Source organism: Pristiophorus japonicus, chromosome 5 (assembly GCF_044704955.1).
Source record: "Pristiophorus japonicus isolate sPriJap1 chromosome 5, sPriJap1.hap1, whole genome shotgun sequence".
Taxonomy (NCBI): Eukaryota; Metazoa; Chordata; class Chondrichthyes; family Pristiophoridae; genus Pristiophorus; species Pristiophorus japonicus.
Window position 1 is genome coordinate 235705599 of NC_091981.1, and position 20684 is coordinate 235726282.

At 44.0% G+C, this 20684-nt stretch overlaps 1 protein-coding gene across 1 annotated transcript in view; it reads right to left on the reverse strand.

Moving 5' to 3' along the window:
• The window catches only part of pip4k2aa (phosphatidylinositol-5-phosphate 4-kinase, type II, alpha a), a 248466-nt gene that overhangs the window by 129347 nt on the left and 98435 nt on the right, over window positions 1-20684 (reverse strand). Inside the window, exons 2-3 of the mRNA XM_070881403.1 lie at window positions 12223-12320; window positions 7927-8023 (exon numbers count right to left, since the gene is read on the reverse strand). Of these exons, the coding sequence (XP_070737504.1) occupies window positions 7927-8023; window positions 12223-12320 (195 nt within the window). The remainder of the gene's footprint in view (window positions 1-7926; window positions 8024-12222; window positions 12321-20684) is intronic.

Below are 20684 nucleotides of genomic sequence, written 5' to 3' on the forward strand. Positions count from 1 at the left end.
TTATAATTTCTCCTGCCTCAGCCTGTAGGGGATCCACATTTACTTTCGCTAATCTTTTCCTTTTTACATACCTATAGAAGCTTTTACCATATGTTTTTATGTTTCTCGCTAATTTACTCTCATATTCTATTTTCTCTTTCTTTATCAATTTCTTGGTCCTCCTTTCAAAAGGCTTTTGACAAGGTCCCACACAAGAGATTAGTGTGCAAAATTAAGGCACATGGTATTGGGGGTAATGTATTGACGTGGATAGAGAACCGGTTGGCAGACAGGAAGCAAAGTGGGAATAAACGGGTCCTTTTCAGAATGGTAGGCAGTGACTAGTGGGGTACCGCAAGGTTCAGTGCTGGAACCCCAGCTATTTACAATATATATTAATGATTTAGACGAAGGAATTGAATGTAATATCTCCAAGTTTGCAGATGACAGTAAGCTGGGTGGCAGTGTGTGTGATGTATGTAGCACACAAATCACTGACTCCACACGGTCTGGTGTTGATCTAACTGCTGTGACCTTGGTCCTTTATTGAACAGTTCCAGAGTGACTCGCAGCCTTTTATACTGCCTCTTGCAGGTACTTTCAGGTCTCCCACCACAGCACCCTCTGTGTTGTACCATTGTGCTTATTATACATTTAAGGTACCAGGACGATACACACGTCGATACATAACATCTCACTTCCCCCCCCCCAGGACGCAGGACGATACACACATCGATACATCACATCTCACTTCCCCCCCCAGTCCCGAAGCCGTTATTGGGGATCTCGGCCTTGTTTGTCCAACGGAAGGCAGGTATGCATAGACAGTGCGTTTGTATGGTACATGTTATCTGGTACAGATGTTGCGTCAACGGGTTGCGGGTACAGTGAGCAGTTACATTAAATAGTTATTAAATCCCAGCTCCTCTGGGTGAGGTGCAGTGGCATGGCAACGGTTCCCTGATTTCCTTATTAGCTCTTATCATTAATTGTACTTCATATTCATTATTTTACACAGTGACCATTCAGCATTAAAATATTAATTCTTATTCTTAATCCGTCATCTCACATTAACATAGCTCATTTTAGACTCGCTCTTGCCTTACAAAAGTCACTTTGTGGGGACCACCACGTGGTAAGGCCCTTTTAAGACTCCCGGGTGCATTTCCTTTTTAAGGCGCAACCTTGGATTCCACGAGGCTTCTCCTTGGGCGCTGCCATCTTTGATGCTCTGCTGCTCTGGACACAAGGCCGCCACCATCTTGCTCTCCGCAGCTCCGGATATCCTCTGCCACCGCAGCCCTCCGGTCCCACCTGACTTGCCGCCTCTCCTGCGGCCGTCGTCATTGCTTCTCCGGCGGCCACAGTAGCCGCCTCCCCTGCAGCTTCCGTAGCTGCCGTCGACCTCCAGCTGCTACTGCCACTCGACTCTCCCTCTGCGTGGGCCCCTCCGATCCGCCGGCCATTCTGGATTCCCCCCTCAGTGCCCGGCCAGCTCACCTCCACCTCCCCCCCCCCCGGGGCTGGGGCTTGATCTGCTTGACTGTGGGTGGATTGAGGCTGCAGCTCCAGCTCGGTCGGCGCTGCTCTCTGGGAACCCGGGGCACGGCAGCACCCCGGGGAGCAGCTGCCTGTAGAGTGGTGAAGTCTTCCCAGCTCCCACGGACAGTCCCCATCCACCTCTGGCCGAGGAGCGCCGGCCCATCACCTGCAACGACCCACAAAGGTAAACCGTGCGTCTCATCCCCGTGGGATACCTGCACCTCCGCTCTGCCAAGAACAGGTATTAGTTCCCTGGTGTAGGTACACAGCTTCGCCGTGACCGGGATCAGCTTGGGTCGTGCAACTGGGTTAATCCACAGTTTATCAAACGTTCTCTGACTCATCAGCGACGGACCCGATCCCGTATCCACTACCATGCTCACAGAGACTCCGTTGATTTTTACTGGGGGCGAATTGTCAGTGCACGTATACAGTTCCAACACCTCATCTTCTTCTGCCTGCTCCTCACTGAACAGTGGATCATTCCCAATCTCCTCAGCCACATGGTGAGTCCGATTTCTTTTACACATACGCTGAAGATGGCCTTTCAGGTGGCAGGTATTGCACGTGTACTCCGCAAACCTGTACCGGTGAGCCCCATGGCTTCCTCCGCAGCACCAGCATGGTGCTGCTTGATTGGCCCCCCTCAGTGGGCTCCGAGTTCCAGGACCCCGAGGTCCGTGCTCTCTGCCCCGGGCAGAGCCACGTTCTGCAGTTTTGTCCGTGGTGGGCACTATCCTGTGGACAATGCCTGCCGGGTTCGAGACTGTGTGGATCATTTGTTTGGTGCTGTAAGTCGCGGTCATATGTGCCCGGCTGATGGTGATGGCCTTTGTCAGGGTGACTGTGGGTTCCGTGGCTAGCAGCTTGTGAAGGAGGCCCTCGTGGCCAATCCCCATGACGAAAACGTCCCGCAAAGCCTCGTCAAGGTGTGCGCCAAAATCACACGGCGCCACGAGTCTCCTGAGATCCGCAGCATATTTGGTGACATCCTAGCCCTCGGGTCTGCAGTGATGGTGAAATTTGTATCTGGCCGTGAGGATACTCTCTTCGGTTTCAACTGGTCACGAATTAGTTCAGTCAGCTCCTCGTATGACTTGCCCCTGGCGCTCCCGGGTGCCAGCAAATTCCTGACGAGACAGTAAACCTCATCTCCACAACTGGAGAGCAATATCGCCTTACGCTTCTCTATCAGTGCGTTCGTGTCCTCCGTCAGATTGTTTGCTGTGAAGTAGTACTCGAGCCTTTCCGTAAAGGCCTCCCAATCATTGCCCACGGTAAAATCCTTTAGCGAGCCCAGAGTAGCCATGGTTGCGTGGAGTTCGTCCGCTTCCTCGTCGCCAATGTGATGTATGTAGCACACAAATCACTGACTCCACACGGTCTTGTGTTGATCTAACTGCTGTGACCTTGGTCCTTTATTGAATAGCTCCAGAGTGACTCTCAGGTGTGGTGGTCAGCCTTTTATACTGCCTCTTGCAGGTACTTTCAGGTCTCCCACTACAGCGCCCTCTGTGGTGTACACATGTGCTTATTATACATTTAAGGTACCAGGACAATACACACATCAATACATAACAGTGTGAGCCGTAAGGAGGATGCTAAGAGACTGCAGGGTGACTTGGACAGGTTAGGTGAGTGGGCAAGTGCATGGCAGATGCAATATAATGTGGATAAATGTGAGGTTATCCACTTTGGTGGCAAAAGCACAAAGGCAGATTATCTGAATGGTGACAGATTAGTAAAAGGGGAGGTGCAACGAGACCTGCGTGTCCTGATGCATCAGTCATTGAAAGTTGGCATGCAGGTACAGCAGGCGGTGAAGGCGGCAAGTGGTTTGTTGGCCTTCATAACTAAGGAATTGGAGTATAGGAGCAGGGAGGTCTACTGCAGTTGCACAGGGCTTTGGTGAGGCCTCACCTGGAATATTGTGTTCAGTTTTGGTCTGAGGAAGGGCATTCTTGCTATTGAGGGAGTGCAGACTGATTCCCGGGATGGCAGGACTGACATATGAGGAGAGACTGGATCGATTGGGCCTGTATTCACTGGAGTTTAGAAGGATGAGAGGGGATCGCATAGAAACATATAAAATTCTGACGGGACTGGATAGGTTAGATGCTGGAAGAATGTTCCCGATGTTGGGGAAGCCCAGAACCAGGGGACACAGTCTAAGGATAAGGGATAAGCCATTTAGGACTGAGATGAGAAGAAACTTCTTCAATCAGAGAGTTGTTAACCTGTGGAATTCCCTACCGCAGAGAGTTGTTGATGCCAGTTCATTGGATATATTCAAGAGCGAGTTAGATATGACCCTTACGGCTAAAGGGATCAGGGGCTATGGAGAGAAGGCAGGAGTGGGGTACTGAAGTTGCATGATCATATTGAATGGTTCAGGTGCAGGCTTGAAGGGCCGAATGGCCTGCTCCTGCACCTATTATCTATGTTTCTATGTTTGCTGAATTCTAAAATCTTCCCAATGCTCAAGCTTACTACTCTTTTTAGCAACATTGTAAGCCTCTTCCTTTGATCCAATACTATCTTCAACTTCTCGTTAGCCATGGTTGGATCACTTTTCTTGTGGGGTTTTTGTGCCTTAAAGGAATGTATGTTTGTTGTAAATGATGTATTAATTCTTTAAATGCTAGCCATTGCTTGTCTACAGTCATATCTTTTAATGTAGTTTCCCAATCTACCTTAGCCAACTCTCCCCTCATACCTACCTAGTTTTCTTTGTTTAGATGCAAGGCCCTAGTTTCGGATTTAACTAAACCACTTTCAATTTAATGTAAAATTTTAGTATATTATGGTCACTCTTCCCTAAAAGCATCTTTACTACAAGGTTATTAATTAACCCTTTCTCATTGCACAATACTAGATCTAAAATAGCCTGTTCTCTAGTTAGTTTCTCAATATACTGATTTAGAAAACCATCTTGTATACATTCCATGAATTTATCATCGGAACATAAAAAATAGGAGCAGGAGTAGGCCATATTACATCAATTATTAAAGATGTAATAGCAGGCTCAAAGAACCGAATGGCCTACTCCTGCACCTATTTTCTATGTTTCTATATGGCCCCTCGAGCCTGCTCCGCCATTTAATACGATCTTGGCTGGTCCGATCATGGACTCGGGTCCACTTTCCTGCCCGCTCCCCATAATCCCCTATTAGTTAAGAAACTGTCTATCTCTGTCTTAAATTTATTCAATCTCTCAGCTTCCACAGCTCTGAGGCAGCGAATTCCATAGATCCACAACCCTCTGAAAAAAGAAATTTCTCCTCATCTCAGTTTTAAATGGGCGGCCCCTTATTCTAAGATTATGCCCTCTAGTTCTAGTCTTCCCAATCAGTGGAAACATTCTCTCTGCATCCACCTTATCAAGCCCCCTCATAATCTTACACGTTTCGATAAGATCACCTCTCAATCTTCTGAATTCCAATGAGTAGAGGCCCAACCTATTGAATCTTTCCTCATGTCAACCCCCTCATCTCTGGAATCAACCTACTGAATCTTTTCTGAACTGTCTCCAAAGTAAGTGTATCCTTTCGTAAATATGGAAACCAAAACTGCATTCAGTATTCCAGGTGTGGCCTCACCAATACCCAATAACTGTAGCAAGACTTCCTTGCTTTTATACTCCATCCCCTTTGCAAAAAAGGCCAAGATTCCATTGGCCTTCCTGATCACTTGCTGTACCTGCATACTAACCTTTTGTGTTTCATGCACAAGTACCCCCAGGTCCCACTGTACTGCAGCACTTTGCAATCTTTCTCCATTTAAATAATAACTTGCTCTTCGATTTTTTCTGCCAACATTATACTCCATCTGCAAAATTTATGCCCACTCACTTAGCCTGTCTATGTCCTTTTGCAGATTTTGCGTGTCCTCCTCATACATTGCTTTTCCTCCCATCTTTGTATCATCAGCAAACTTGGCTATGTTACACTCAGTCCCTTCTTCCAACTCGTTAATATAGACTGTAAATAGTTGGGGTCCCAGCACTGATTCCTGCAGCACCACACTAGTTACTGATTGCCAACCTGAGAATGAACCATTTATCCCGACTCTCTATTTTCTATTTGTTAGCTAATCCTCTATCCATGCTAATATATTACCCCCAACCCAGTGAACTTTTATCTTGTGCAGTAAACTTTTATCTTATGCACTAACCTTTTATGTGGCACCTTGTCAAATGCCTTCTGGAAGTCCAAATACATCCACTGGTTCCCCTTTATCCACCCTCTTTGTTACATCCTCAAAGAATTCCATCCTTCACACTATTACTGTAAATTTGGTTTGCCCAGTCTATATGTAGATCAAAGTCTCACATGATTATTGTATTAACTTTTGTCACATGTACCTCTAATTTCCTGATTTATACTGTGACATAGCTCCTTTAAACATAAAAAGCAGTTGAAGGCACTTCACAGAAGTATACTCAGAAAAAGATGGATACTGGGCCAAAGGAGGAAATATTCGGAAGTGTGAACATGAGCTTGGTTGAAGAGGTAGATTTTAAGTAAGGTTTTGAAGGATCAAAAAGAGGTGAAGAGGTTTAAGGAGGTAACTCCAGATCTTTGCCCTTACTCAGCTGATGATGTGGCCGTCAATGATGGGGTGAAGGCAGTGAGACATGCACAAGAGTCCAGAGTTGTAGGAATGCAGAGTTCTCGGAGAGTTGTAAAGCTGGAGGTGGTACTGAGAATTTCTTTTGTGGGTGGGGGGGGGCGGGTGCAAGATATCTGAACATGGGGATGAGAACTTCAAATTCGAGGTGTAGGTGGAATGGGAGCTAATATAGGTCAGTGAGCAGGTGGGGTAATGCTTTAGTGAGGCATGGTGTGGGTTGGAATACAGGCAGCCGAGTTTTGGATGAGCTCAATTTTACAGAGTGTGAAAGATGGGAGGCCAGCCAGGAGAGTATGGAGTTAACAAAAAGTATGGATGAGGGATTCATAGAAGATCAGCTGAGGCAAGGGTGGAGGCGAGCGATGTTACGGGTGGAAATAGACGGTCTTTATTTCAGATTTCCATCAAATCTCTGATCAAGTTCTTGTATTTGTTGATTTACCAGCGTGCTCCCTCTGTTGCTGCATACTAATGATAATGTTTTCTGCAAGTAACGTTATTTTCCTTTCAGTGACTGGTATTTTTTGGAAATTGAAAGTGTGTCAATATTTGTGAATTTTCTGAGAAAAGTTTTAAAATCACGACAGCTGTAGATTTAAGTAAAATTTAAATATAGTTTTGTTCCCTTTTGCAAAGTTAAAACAAGCCTTTTAAAACATAACAAAAATAAATGCTGAGTTGTTACAAGTGAAATCAATAGGAATTTTTTATTTCAAATGTTCGAAAATATATTTGTACTGTTAAAAAGTGATGTTTGGATTGTGAATCAGCAACTAACCCTCTGACCCTGTTAGTTTCTCCAGTAAGGAATAGGAAGATAAATTCCCGAATCTTGTGCTGCCAGTAAGGAAAGCCATGCCAGAAAAGAGCACGGGTTGGTGATAGGACTTTGGCCCTGAATTTCCGAACCATACTTCCAGTGAGCACAGTATTTACTCTATGGTGTGTACACAGTAATAACATTAATAATTATTCGTACAAAAATGCCAGGATATACCAAATAACTGTGCGCAATACAACATAGGACCAGATACTTCACAAGTGATACAAGACCAAAGTAGATTGCAGTCACTGATACAAAATTTGCAGAGAAAGTATTCTCACTGTTTGTTTGTAGCCTTGGAAACTTGTCATTAGTAGACTGCGAACCAGCATTTTCATTTACATTATAAACAGTTTCTCTGGTTGTGCTTTGCTCCATCATTTTGTTGGAAACAATTATTTTGTAGATCAATTACATCTTGGTCTACTAATTCCCTTCCCCTGAATCAAATCATTGCTGTTAACGTTTTAACTTTCATCTAATAATCTAAAGAATTTTAATTTTCTATCAATATACATTTTACTTCAAAAATACAACCATATGTTATTTTCCCTCCCTTGTAGATGACTTGAAATCAATAGGTAAACTGGGACAATTTGAATCACTGACAAGCATTACCATGATCAATACAGCTCAGTGATCATCCGATTGTCCAATCGGGTATACAGGTCCAATGATCAATTTTAACCTGAGGATTAACAAACCGATTCCAAAGAGCAATCTACCTAACCACTATCCTCCCCCCCATAAAAAACTCAACCAGCTGAGGCAAAATAATTCTATTAAAAGGCAGCCCTGGGATTGGAGTTCTTAACTTCCCAAATAAGTTAAGCATTCAATCCTTTGAGCGACCATTTCAGACAAATTCACTGACTGACTGACGAGAATTTGCTTGAGAGAGAATTTTTCATTTCGGTCAAAGTTATTAAGTGATCACAACAAAGACCTACCTGGAAATCCTGATCATCAATTGCAAACCTCTCTCTCAAATTTCGGAAGACCATAGGGCAGTACTCCTTAAATTTAAAGTGACTGGGCATATTCTCCCTGATAAATAAAACAAAATCTCTTAGATACTGTTCTGTATAAATAAATAAGGTCATAATAACCAGTTATGTAGGGAACAAAATAGTCTATTACTGCAATATAAATAAAGGACGCATTTGATTTTAAAAAAAAGGTAAAACTCTTTTGACACCGCACACAGGGAGTTAAGACCTAGTGCAGTCTTCAGGTGAAACAGAGCTGGATATTGGGGAATTATTGGGCCAGTGCATACAGACTTAATTCTGCCCCATTTTGTATGCATACATTCTGTCCTGTTAATATACTTTAATTTTATATTATTCATAGTTAGACAGCAAAACTTAGGCCAATTTGGAAAGTAACGAAGTAGAGCATAGGAATGTTTCTGTAGTCCTTAGGCAGCCCCTCATATCGAAGATGACTTGCTTCCACATCAAAAAGGGATGAGTTCACAGGTGTTTCAATGAAGGACCTGATATTCCAGGTCCCGAACTACATATTGAAGGGTGGAAGATGCCAGTGCGTGGATTTTTTTTAACGTGTGGTGGCCGTTGCACACCAGCCACCACACGGGCTTGATAGAGCTAGGTCTTGGTCCAGTGGCAAGGATTAACCAAGACAACTGAACATAAGAACATAAAAATTAGGAACAGGAGTAGGCCATCTAGCCTGCTCCACCATTCAACAAGATCATGGCTGATCTGGCCGTGGACTCAGCTCTACTTACCCACCCGCTCCCCATAACCCTTAATTCCCTTAACCCTTAATTCCCTTATTGGTTAAAAATCTATCTATCTGTGACTTGAATACATTCAATGAGCTAGCCTCAACTGCTTCCTTGGGCAGAGAATTCCACAGATTCACAACCCTCTGGGAGAAGAAATTCCTTCTCAACTCTGTTTTAAATTGGCTCCCCTGTATTTTGAGGCTGTGCCCCCTAGTTCGAGTCTCCCCGACCAGTGGAAACAACCTCTCTGCCTCTATCTTGTCTATCCCTTTCATTATTTTAAATGTTTCTATAAGATCACCCCTCATCCTTCTTAACTCCAATGAGTAAAGACCCAGTCGACTCAATCTATTATCATAAGGTAACCCCCTCATCTCCGGAATCAGCCAAGTGAATCGTCTCTGTACCCCCTCCAAAGCTAGTATATCCTTCCTTAAGTAAGGTGACCAAAACTGCACGCAGTACTCCAGGTGCAGCCTCACCAATACCCTGTACAGTTGCAGAAGGACCTCCCTGCTTTTGTACTCCATCCCTCTCGCAATGAAGACCAACATTTCATTCGCCTTCCTGATTACCTGCTGCACCTGCAAACTAACTTTTTGGGATTCATGCACAAGGACCCCCAAGTCCCTCTGCACCGCAGCATGTTGTAATTTCTCCCCATTCAAATAATATTCCCTTTTACTGTTTTTTTTTCCCCCCAAGGTGGATGACCTCACATTTTCCGACATTTTATTCCATCTGCCAAACCTTAGCCCATTCGCTTAACCTATCTAAATCTCTTTGCAGCCTCTCTGTGTCCTCTACACAACCCGCTTTCCCACTAATCTTTGTGTCATCTGCAAATTTTGTTACACTACACTGTCCCCTCTTCCAGGTCATCTATGTATATTGTAAACAGTTGTGGTCCCAGCACCGATCCCTGTGGCACACCACTAACCACCGATTTCCAACACGAAAAGGACCCATTTATCTACTTTCTGTTAGCCAGCCAATTCTCTATCCATGCTAATACACTTCCACTGACTCCGTGTACCTTTATCTTCTGCAGTAACCTTTTGTGTGGCACTTTATCGAATGCCTTCTGAAAATCTAAATACACCACATCCATCGGTACACTTCTATCCACCATGCTCGTTATATCCTCAAAGAATTCCAGTAAATTGGAGACCAGCTCTGCTGCACAGACCTAGTGTGCACACATATCGCAGTGTGGGCTGGCCCATGCTGCCTCAGGGCCCTCACCTCAGCTGGGCCCCGATCACGTCGCTCTGCAATCTCTCGCCGCTCCTTCACCCTGACCTCGCCGCTCCTGCCCATGCTCCAATCAGCGACCTGGGTTATGGGTCTAATCCAGTCGCCCTCCTCCAAGACATCGCTCTCCTGCACCAGTTTGCACTGCTCCTTGAAGTGTTAAAAGGAGCATACCACTTCAGGGGCAAATCCAGATACATTTTGGCTCCAGTGGTTTAAAAAGCCACAGGATGCAAAAAGAGACACTGATGTGGAAAGAGGGCAGCTGTGGTTTTATCTGCACAGTCTCTGTGCAGCTGTCACTCACCACCCATCAGACTGGCTTAATAGGAGCAGAGACCTAGAGATAGTCTTACCCTGCATACCTAAATGATCAAGGTTGGGTATGTGTCAACTTAGGAAACATTGCACTAGTAGCCACAGTACAACACTGCCTGGACGTTTCTCTAATACCTGGGATCCTCGGGTATACTGTTGTAATACTGTTCAGGTAGGCTACAAGTGTACACGATGGTTCAAAAATGTAGCCTTTTTACTACAGCTGGAAAAAAAGTCAGTCCAGACACAAGAATCTTGCCCCTCCCAAGAATCTTGCCCCTCCCACCGCCACCCCGCAGTACAGGCTAGGGAGCTGGGGAATGCTACTACACCACCAATGGCAGGAAGATGCAATTTCAACATGGCAAGTTAGCAAAAGGCAGTTCCATTATAAATTAGGATGTTGGAATTTATAATGGAAAAGTTGATGGAAAGTTCATGCAGATGTACATTTTTAATATTGTGCAGATGTGCATTTGGGGGATTGCATGGTGCAGTGAATTAACTACATCACCCATCTGCCTTTGGGACATGAAAATATTCACAAAGAATATTCTCAGGTTGAAGGTGAAGATTTGTATCTGTTCTGGAAGTCCTGTCAAGTTGACGGTGAAGATTTGTATCTGTTATCTTGATGTTGAGTTCTTGTAATTTTCTTGGTAACATGTCAACAGTATTTTCTCCCGGTTCAGGATTAAGTCTTATTCTGTTGTCAAACTAGCGCAACTATACCCAGGGTTTGTTTTGCTGTCCCTGCTTCTATTAATTTCAGGCAGGCCTCCCACCCCCCACTCACTGTAAACTTCATTTCCTCTAAAACTCTGCTGTCTCTATCCTACCCTGCACTAAATCCTACTCACACATTACCTCTGACCTGCCTGAATTACATTGGCACCTGGTTCCCCCAACGCCTCAAATTTAAAATTCTCATCTAGAGATTGCCAATGCCACCCCCTCCCCCATAACCTCCTCCATGTCTTACAATCCTCCGATTGTACAGAGAATCTAGTCTTCAGTGTGCGATAAATCTCTTTCCTAGGGATGTTGCTAATTGTGGGGTGGGAAGAGAAAAGAGGAAGGCAGATGGTCAACTTCAAGCTACCAAGGTTCATCAATATGTTTTCAAGAAAATATCAGCAGCTGACCATCTTGTGTCACAAATAATTCGGAGCTATCTAATGGGTGAAGCTCTCTACCACCAAGTTGACGAAACTGAATTCTTGGCAGACAAAATAAGTAAGGAGACCTCGGAGGAGTGTAATGTATAAACCCAAGCATTTCTCTTAAAGCTGAGTGACCCTCTAAGATCCACTTGGATCACTGGAACACCAGGCCTTGTTTGTGACCTTGTCTATGGATAGCACCTCTGACAATGCAGCACTCCCTCTACTGAACAAAAAAATTAAGAAAAATTTTAGAAGGAAAAAATGTAACAAGCGAATCTGAGCATGATACCACATTAAAAGACTAAATCTAAGCAGAAAAAAACTACAAAAATATAACATTTCAATCAGGAATTCACAAGTACTATATAAACAGTCAAACTATATTCTATTATTAAAAACTATATTCTATGATTATTCAATACATTTCATAGAATCATATAAATTATTTTTTTTTAAAGAAGCAAATTAGCGGATTTCCCCCAAGTCATGTTCTGCATCACTAACTGGCATAATACATATTTACACCTGTGATTGTCCTCAGCAAGTTTTAAGATCTCAGCAGTCCATGAGAAGTCAGCAGCAAAGGTGGAGGCATTTTCTCCTCTATGTGAGGAAGAACTGTCCAAATCTTTTTGTAGATGGGAGCAATACCATGCAAAAATCTCAACCACGGCACATTTCAATTACTTTATACAACAATTACTTTCCAACATAATTAAAAAATATTTAAACTAAATGCAAGATTATAAACTTACTTATTGAAAAGGTGGTTGTCCACTTTTATCTTGCTATAGGCTTTGAAGTCATCTGGCATCAACATAACTGGAATTTGGACATGACTCAACTCATTGATCTGCAAAAAAAAAGACAATGTTTCGAGAAAGATACCCAATGACATTACAATTAAGGCTATCAATCTTTTATGTTGGCAGAAAATGTGATGAATTATTTTGTGTCAGAACAACTTTCAATAGACAAAGCGTACAGCTCAAATGGAATTGAGATTTTGTATAGAGGGTCTGTATCTTGGCATTCGAACAATTCCATTGTTAGTGCTAAGAAGCCAAAACCTGGGGGAATTGCCCCTTTTTATAGCCCCGTTAACACCTCCAGGGGGAGCAAGACAGTTTTCGCCCAGGGGAGGAGGGCACTACCGCTTCCCGGGAAATTTCCTGGGAGCTTGTCGAGGCGCTACCACGGCAACACCGTGCCCTGCAGTTAGCGCGCTGTGCAACTGCCGATGATTTCTTCTCCGTGTGCGGTGACCCCCTCACCGCCCCGCGCCGACTCCTTATCGTCCCGCGGGTCGCGAGGCTGGCGCGAGAGGATGTCACCACGAAGCTGGCCGACATCCGCTCTCAGGGCAGTGCTTAAAAGGGGAAGGTGCCAGAACCCCTTACCGCCATCTTTTTTTTCCGGCCAACTCTTGTGTCGGCTCAACGATGGCGGCCCTAGTGTGGTCCGGCCCGCCATCGTGCAGTCCGGCACTCCATCTTGGGTGCCGTGCTGCTGGGTCGGTCGCATGCTGCCCTGGTGGCCCAATGGAGGCCAGGCAGCGTGTGCAGTGGCCCTCCCCTTCAAACGAAGGGGCGGGGCGTTGAAGCGCTCGACTCCCCGCCCCAGTTATCGCCTCAAAGGAAGTGATGCGTGGGAGATTGCGCTCCACTTCCTTTCAGGGGCGGTAAGGGCAATTCTGCGGCAGGGGTGGTACTTCCGCGCCGGGCACTAAAAATCCCAGCCCTGGAAGGTTACCGCCCCCAATCGAGGCACAGGGAAATTTCACCCTCTAAGTGTTTGGGAGTACAAGAGCAAAACAAGAAATGTCAAGAGATAAAAATATCATTCAGCCCATTGAAGCTCATCCTTCTTGCACATTAAGTCTATCATGGTACTGAATTGTATTTTGACTGATCCCATTGTTTTTGCCTCTAATACTTTGGTAGATTATTACAAACATCCATTATTATTTGATAAAATCATTTGAAACCTAATATGCATTTTAAATTTATTTCTAATTAATTTCCATTTATGCTAAACTTCTCTAAACTTTCCTCACATAGATCATCTCATTTACACTAAGATTCAGTCTTCCTGTATTTTCAGCACCTTTTCTAATGTTTTGGTATGGTGACAAAAACAGAACACAGCATTCTAACCTGCTAAAAAAATAGAGCAGCCAAACTGGATGAGGCTGTTTGCAAACTAGCTGATTCCTTCTATCTCCCCTTGGACCATAATCCGAATACTGAACAAGAAACCATAATTTCCTAGATTATCACTGATCTTCTTTCTTCTGGAGTTCTTCCCCTCCCCTATCTCCATCTCAGTTTCCCTGCTCCACACAGCTCCATTTCTACCTCTTCCCCAAGATACACAAAACGGACGGTCCCAGCAAACTGGTATTTCACTTTGTTCCTGACCCACTTATCGAGTTCCTTATCTTGGGCCCAAGTTTCCACACGCGCCTAGAACGGCGCAGTCCCGACCTGGACGCCCGTTTTTCGCGCCACAAAGTGCACCTAAAAAAATCCTCCGTATTCTCCACCTCCCTGCAGGTCCTCTGGCCCTCGGCGCAGCGCAGCACGAGCTGTGGGGGGGCGGAGCCAGGTCCCTGCGCTGAAAACAGTGCCGGGACCTCTGCACATGCGCGCTACAGTGGGCACGCAAGTGCAGTAGCTCCAGGCGCCCGAAACTGTGTGGGAGGGGCCCGAAGCACGCAGCCCCTAGCCCTGGCCGAATGGCCTCACTTGGGCTGCGTGAATAAGGCTCCTCCCACGGCCAGCTCCTGCTCCCCACCCCCCCCCGACCAGACTCCCATTCCCCCTCCCTCCTCCGGACCTGACCCGATTCCCGCTGCGGCCCCCCCCCCCCGGACCCGCGCTCCTGCTCCCGCTCCCCCCCACCCCCCCGACCTGCACTCCTGCTCTCCCCCCCGACTGGATCCGACCCGACTCCCGGACTGGATCCGACCTGACCTCCCCCTCCCCGACCTGACCTCTCTCACCCTCTCTCTCTCCCTCTGTCTCCCCCCGACCCGAACCGAACCTCCCCGACCCAACGCCATCTACCTGTAAATCTGGTGCTGGGGACGGGCCCTGCCCGAAGTCTCGGGCCGGCCGGTTCAGCCTTCGGTCCCGAAAGGCCTGCCTGAAGCACTTTCACACAGGTAGGAAGATGGTTTATTCTTTTCTTTGCTTATAAATGTTTATTCAGGTTAGATTTATTTGTATAATATTTGTATAAGTATAAATAAGGATTTATTATAGAATTTAATGACTTCCCTCCCCCCCCCCCCCCTCGTTCTGGACTCCTAATTTGTAACCTGCGCCTGATTTTTTAATGTGTAGAACAGCTTTTTTCAATTCTACAAAAATCTTCACTTGCTCCATTCTAAGTTAGTTTGGAGTACGTTTGCACTGTGGAAACTTTGAAATCAGGCGTCAGTGGCCGGACACGCCCCCTTTTGAAGAAAAAAATTCTGTTCCAAAGTGGAACTGTTCTAGCTGACTAGAACTGCAGAAAAAAAAATGTGGAGAATTGCAATTTCTAAGATAGTCCGTTCTCCACCAGTTGCTCCTAAAAATCAGGCGCAAATCATGTGGAAACTTGGGCCCCTTGAGTCTATTCATTCCCCCCTTTTAAATTACATAGAATTACGTGGAATATATACAGAAATAGGCCATTCGGCCCAACTAGTCTGTGCTGGTGTTTATGCTCTACAGGAGTCCCCTCCCATTCTATCTATCCCATCTCAGTCTTTCAGCATATTTTTCAATTTCCTTTTCTCTCATGTACTTGTCTAGTTTCCTTTGAAAGCATCTAAGCTATTTGCCTCAACCACTTCATGTGGTAGCAAGTTCCACATTCTAACCACTCTGAGTAAAGAAACTGCTCCTTATTTCTCTATCCGATTTATTAGTAACTCTTTTGTTGTATTTATAGCCCCTAGTTTGGGATTCTCCCACAAGGGGAAACATTCTCTCCACATCTAGCCTGTCCAACCCATTCATAATTTTAAGGACCTCAGGTTACCTCTATGTCTTCTCTTTTCTAAAGAAAAAAGGCCCAGCCTGTTCAATCTTTCCCGATCGCTGTAATCTCGCAGTTCAGGTATCATGGTTGTAAAACTGTTTTGCACTGCCTCCAGTGCTTCCAGATCCTTTGTATAGTATGGAGACCCAGAACTGTGCACAAGTTCGGCCTAACCGAGGTCCTATACAAGTTTAACATAACTTCACTACTTTTGAATTCTATACTCCTGGAAATAAATTCCAGTGTTTTGTTAGCATTTTTAATTGGTTTGCTGATTTGCGATGCTGCTTTTAAATGATTTTTATGTAATCTGTTCACCTCTATCCTTTTGCTGCGTGCAGTTTTGGTTTCCATATTTACGAAAGGATATACTTGCTTAGGAGGCAGTTCAGAGAAGGTTCACTAGGTTGATTCCGGGGATGAGGGGGTTGACTTATGAGGAAAGGTTGAGTAGGTTGGGCCTCTACTCATTGGAATTCAGAAGACTGAGAGGTGATCTTATCGAAATGTATAAGATTATGAGGGGGCTTGACAAGGTGGATGCAGAGAGGATGTTTCCACTGATGGGGGAGACTAGAACTAGAGGGCATGATCTTAGAATAAGGGGCCGTCCATTTAAAACAAACACGAGGAGAAATTTCTTCTCTCAGAAGATTGTAAATCTGTGGAATTCACTGCCTTAGAGAGATGTGGAAACTGGGACATTGAATAAATTTAAGACAGAAATAGACAGTTTCTTAAACGATAAGGGGATAAGGGGTTATGGGGAGCGGGCGGGGAAGTGGAGCTGAGTCCATGATCAGATCAGCCACGATCTTATTGAATGGCGGAGCAGGCTCGAGGGGCCGTATGACCTACTCCTGTTCCTATTTCTTATGTTCTTATGTTCTTATGTTCCCCATTCAGTTCCTCATTTTCCAAATGGTAGGTGATATTTCTATTTTTCCTACCAAAGTGCATCACCTCACAATTATCTAACCAGTCTCTAGCCACTTACTATTAACTCTTCTAATGCCTTGTGTCACTTTGATAATTTCAGATACTCTGGTCTCAATCATCATCTTTTCCTTAGAGTGTACAGTCTCTATACATCCTCATTCCTCATCAGGATGGTCCTCGTTTTTTCCTTAAACAGCAGCCCAAACACTCCGGATGAAATATCTCCTCCACTGCCTTGACAAACTCCTCACTAAACGACGTCTCCAGAAGATGGTAGCGCTAAGGAAACCCATATGGTTTCCAGAAATGCCTATCTTTTAGTAGGATATGTGGAATTCATTTTTGTTAGAGATGAATGTTGTTGCTGCTTCCAGCTAGCAGCCTGATCATCAAATTTAAGTTGAGTGAAATTCTAATTTCTACCCATCTCTCACCTTTATATGACTCTTACCTTTCCTATCTGGAATTTTCTCTCTCCTCCCCTGACAAAGGCTTTCTCCAGATATCTATTACAAGGCCGCTGTCTCCCACAACATGAAATTTGTTTCTTCCCAGCCAGCTTCCTGCAAAGGCTCTATGTCTTTCTTCCAGTTTCTCTTTGCTCACTTTGCCCAACACTTCCATTCTGGCTGAAAATGTGACCCTGCACTGGCTTTGGCTTGTAACTCCTCCTCCCATTCTGTTCTCTCCATCTCTGTCTCTTACACTGTTTCAAGCTCAATGCAAGATAAAGGAACAGCATCTCCTCTTTTTCCAGAGTACTCTGCAAATCTTGTATCTAAAAAAATGACTATTTCAGGCCTCAGCTATACCCTCCATTTTCTTTGAAACTGGGGAGCTGGGGATGTGGCATGGATCTTTTGGTATCTGGGTGGAGGGTTAACATTTGTGGTGTAGAGCCTGTGTCAAAATATAGTTTTGGCAGGGGAGGAGGCTTTAGTTGGACCCACTGTGCCTTTTGAATATTCACTGTTTTTAAAAAAATTGCAGACTTCCTGCATTGGCAGGATTCCTTTTGCTCTTTCTCACATGGATATTTCCCATTCCCTTTTACTACATTAGCTGTTTTCACGTTATTTTGTTCTTTTTAATATCTTTCGATTGACTCAGGTCACAAGCAACTCAATCCTCTGCGATTGAAATACCTATTCTTCCCCAATTTAAAAAAAGTTCAACACATTTTAGAGACTTTCTTAAATATGAACTGTTTTTTCTCTTTACAGATGCTGATGGACTGGTGCATTTCTAGCATTTTGTTTTTTTTATTACAGTAAACTAAATGTGTTCTGAACAGTGCAATGTGGCAAAGCACAGCATGAAGCCTGAGTATAACTTCCATAAAGCTATTGTCTCCTGTTGTGTAGATAAAGTGTGCCATCCCATGGTTTTTAATTGCTTTGCCACATTGTCTAGACACTGAAGGCAACGTTCACTAATAACTGCCAGACGCCTTTCATAGCCTGCCTGTGCTAATTCAAATCACTGTATATTTAAATTCCACATTTTGTTTCCCCAAGTATAATACTTTACATTCATCAATGTTACAGTTTAGCCACATAACAACAGTGACTGCACAACAAAAGTACTTCATTGTCTGTAAAGTGGATTACATCATGTCCAGAGCACAGGATAAGGGGCTATAAGGTATCTCTCTCTTTCTAAATTTCATATGGACCACTAGTAATTCCTCTTCACTCTATTATTAGCTTATCCACCCTCTCAATATCAATCCTTAACACAAAAAAAATCAATATTAAATTCAATTTGAATAGGATTTACAAGGAAACACATCAAACTATTTTCCATTTCTGTTTTTAGTCTGAAAAGTATGGATAAAAGCCATTTGTAAGTGACACTGCCCAGAGTTTGCCAAACTTGCCAGTATTCTCAGTCATGGACAGTCAGCTTGTATAGTTTTTTTCTTGTTTAAGTGGGGTCAGAGACATAGGCAATAAAATTACAATTTGCTAAAATAATTAAAAGCAGATTAGGATTCAGCTACTTTATGGTACAAAACAAAGGCTGGTGGATATAAACAAGTATAATGACTGAAAATTTCAAGGATTTTGCCAAGCAACAGAAACAAAACGCTATAGTTTCATTACATAGCATTACAGCCCTGTTGGACACAGAAGTGTTTAACCAATTCTGTTCACAATCTTGAACACATCACTGTTTCACTTGCGTGTAACATCACTTTAGTAAAAATTAATACCGCTCCTCTCTCCCCCCAAACGAAACAAGGTTTGGTAAAGATAGTGCTCCTTTTGAATACGGCTCGAATCAATAGTATTATCCCCATAAAATTAGTTTGTTTTGTCTTCAGGAGATGGCAGTAGATAGGATTTTGCTATTTTTAAATGGCAGCTAGAGAAAATACTCAACTACAATCAGCAAATAAGCATGGCAACGAGCTGTACTTACTTACAACAACAACTTACATTAATAAAGTGCCTTTAAATGTAAATAAATGTCCCAAGATGCTTCACAAATGGAAAGGGTACAGGGATGGACACAGAGCCATAAAAGGAGAGTTTAGGATGGATGGCCAAAAACTTGGTGGAAAAGATAAGTGTTGTAAAGCTTTCATTTATATAAAATGACAGCAGCGGAAAGATGCGGGGACTGAGAATCCTAGAGACAGGTCCAGGCAGCTGAACAGCTCTGCAACCAATTATGGGATAAATGGATGGGATAATGCACAAAAGGTCAGAGTCAGAAGACTAAATGGTGTGGAAAGAGAAATAAGGCTGGAGAAGATTGCAGAGACAGGATATGGTGAGGGATTTGAAGAATATGGCTTTTAGATTAAATACAATGAAGGACAGGGACCCAGTGTAGGTCAGCAAGGACAGGAATGGTGGCTGAGCAGGGCTTAGTGTGGATAGGATATAGGCAGCTGGGTATTAAACAAGCTGGAATTTTTGGAGGGTGGAGCAGGAGAGGTTGGCAAGGAGGACATTGGAGAAATCATGTCTAGAGGGTGAGGAAATGGATAAGGATCTCAATGGTTGAGGTGCTGAGGAAAGGGGCAGAGCCAGGCAATGCTTCAGAGATATAAATAAGTAGTTTTGGTAATAGATAGGATATTTGATTCGAAGCTCAAACAGGACATCAAGGTTTTGTACAGTATGGTTCAGCTTCTGTGGCTGGGGAGGAGGAATGGAGTCACTAACTAAGGAACGGAGTTTATGGCAGGGACTGACAATGGCAGCTTTGATCTTCCTGATGCGACACTGGCTGCAGCTCACCAATTAACACCCTGCTTCTGTTCTGACAATAGGGTGGGGATTAAGTGGATTTACACAAAATGTCAAAAAAAATTCAATTTTAATCCTAACTGCCTGAAAAAGGATTTCCAAAACCATCACAAATGATTCCTGCAATTGTTGTATGCACAACTCCACAGACTACAAATTAGAGTTGAAGCTACCAAGCTTTAGTATTACAAGTGTTATAAGCCTCAAAGCTAAAAGGTACAGCATGTAATTGTAGAACAAAATATCTTTTTTATTTTAAAGAGATCAGGTAGATTAAAATCTTAAATAAATGAGGGTTTCAGAAACACTGAAAAATTGATTCAACAGGAATAAGGGATTAACTCGAAAGGATGGGAGTATTGACATGTCAAACCACTGTAAGAAGTGTATAAGCTGTGTGTGGTAGGTTGAGAGATTTCGGTTATGCCTAGGTGAGATGGTTTTAACTATTAAAAATGGAAAGGAAAATAAGGATGAGGACATCAGTAGAAATGCAAAGGAACCAGTCAAGTATTTGAAGTTCTGTGACAATAAACAATGTACAGATGTAGATGTGTAAATTATATTGAGGAAGTAGTACAATACTATCAATGGGGCCCAAATTTAGCCCACACATTTTCTCGGCGCACTCACATGAGATGCGCCAACTTCCTATGATCCAAACGGCACCAAAAAGATATCCCCAGATTCTGGCCCCTCTGCCGACTCTCCCGGGGCTTGGCATGGCATGGCAATTCAATTAGGGAGCGGAGCTAGGGCTCTGCACAAGAATGTGCCGGCAGCTCAACGCATGCGTACTGGAGGTTTCACAGATGCGCAATAACTCCTCTGCAGCATGGGACCTGAAGTCCCACCCCTATCCCAGGCAGAGTGGCCATGACGCATGTCGGGCTGCTGCACATCATGGAGAGTCCTGCACCTATTCCCCAGCTGAGTGGCCTCCCGCACTGGCCGGCCAGCTGACTCCCTGAGTCGAGGTAGGACTT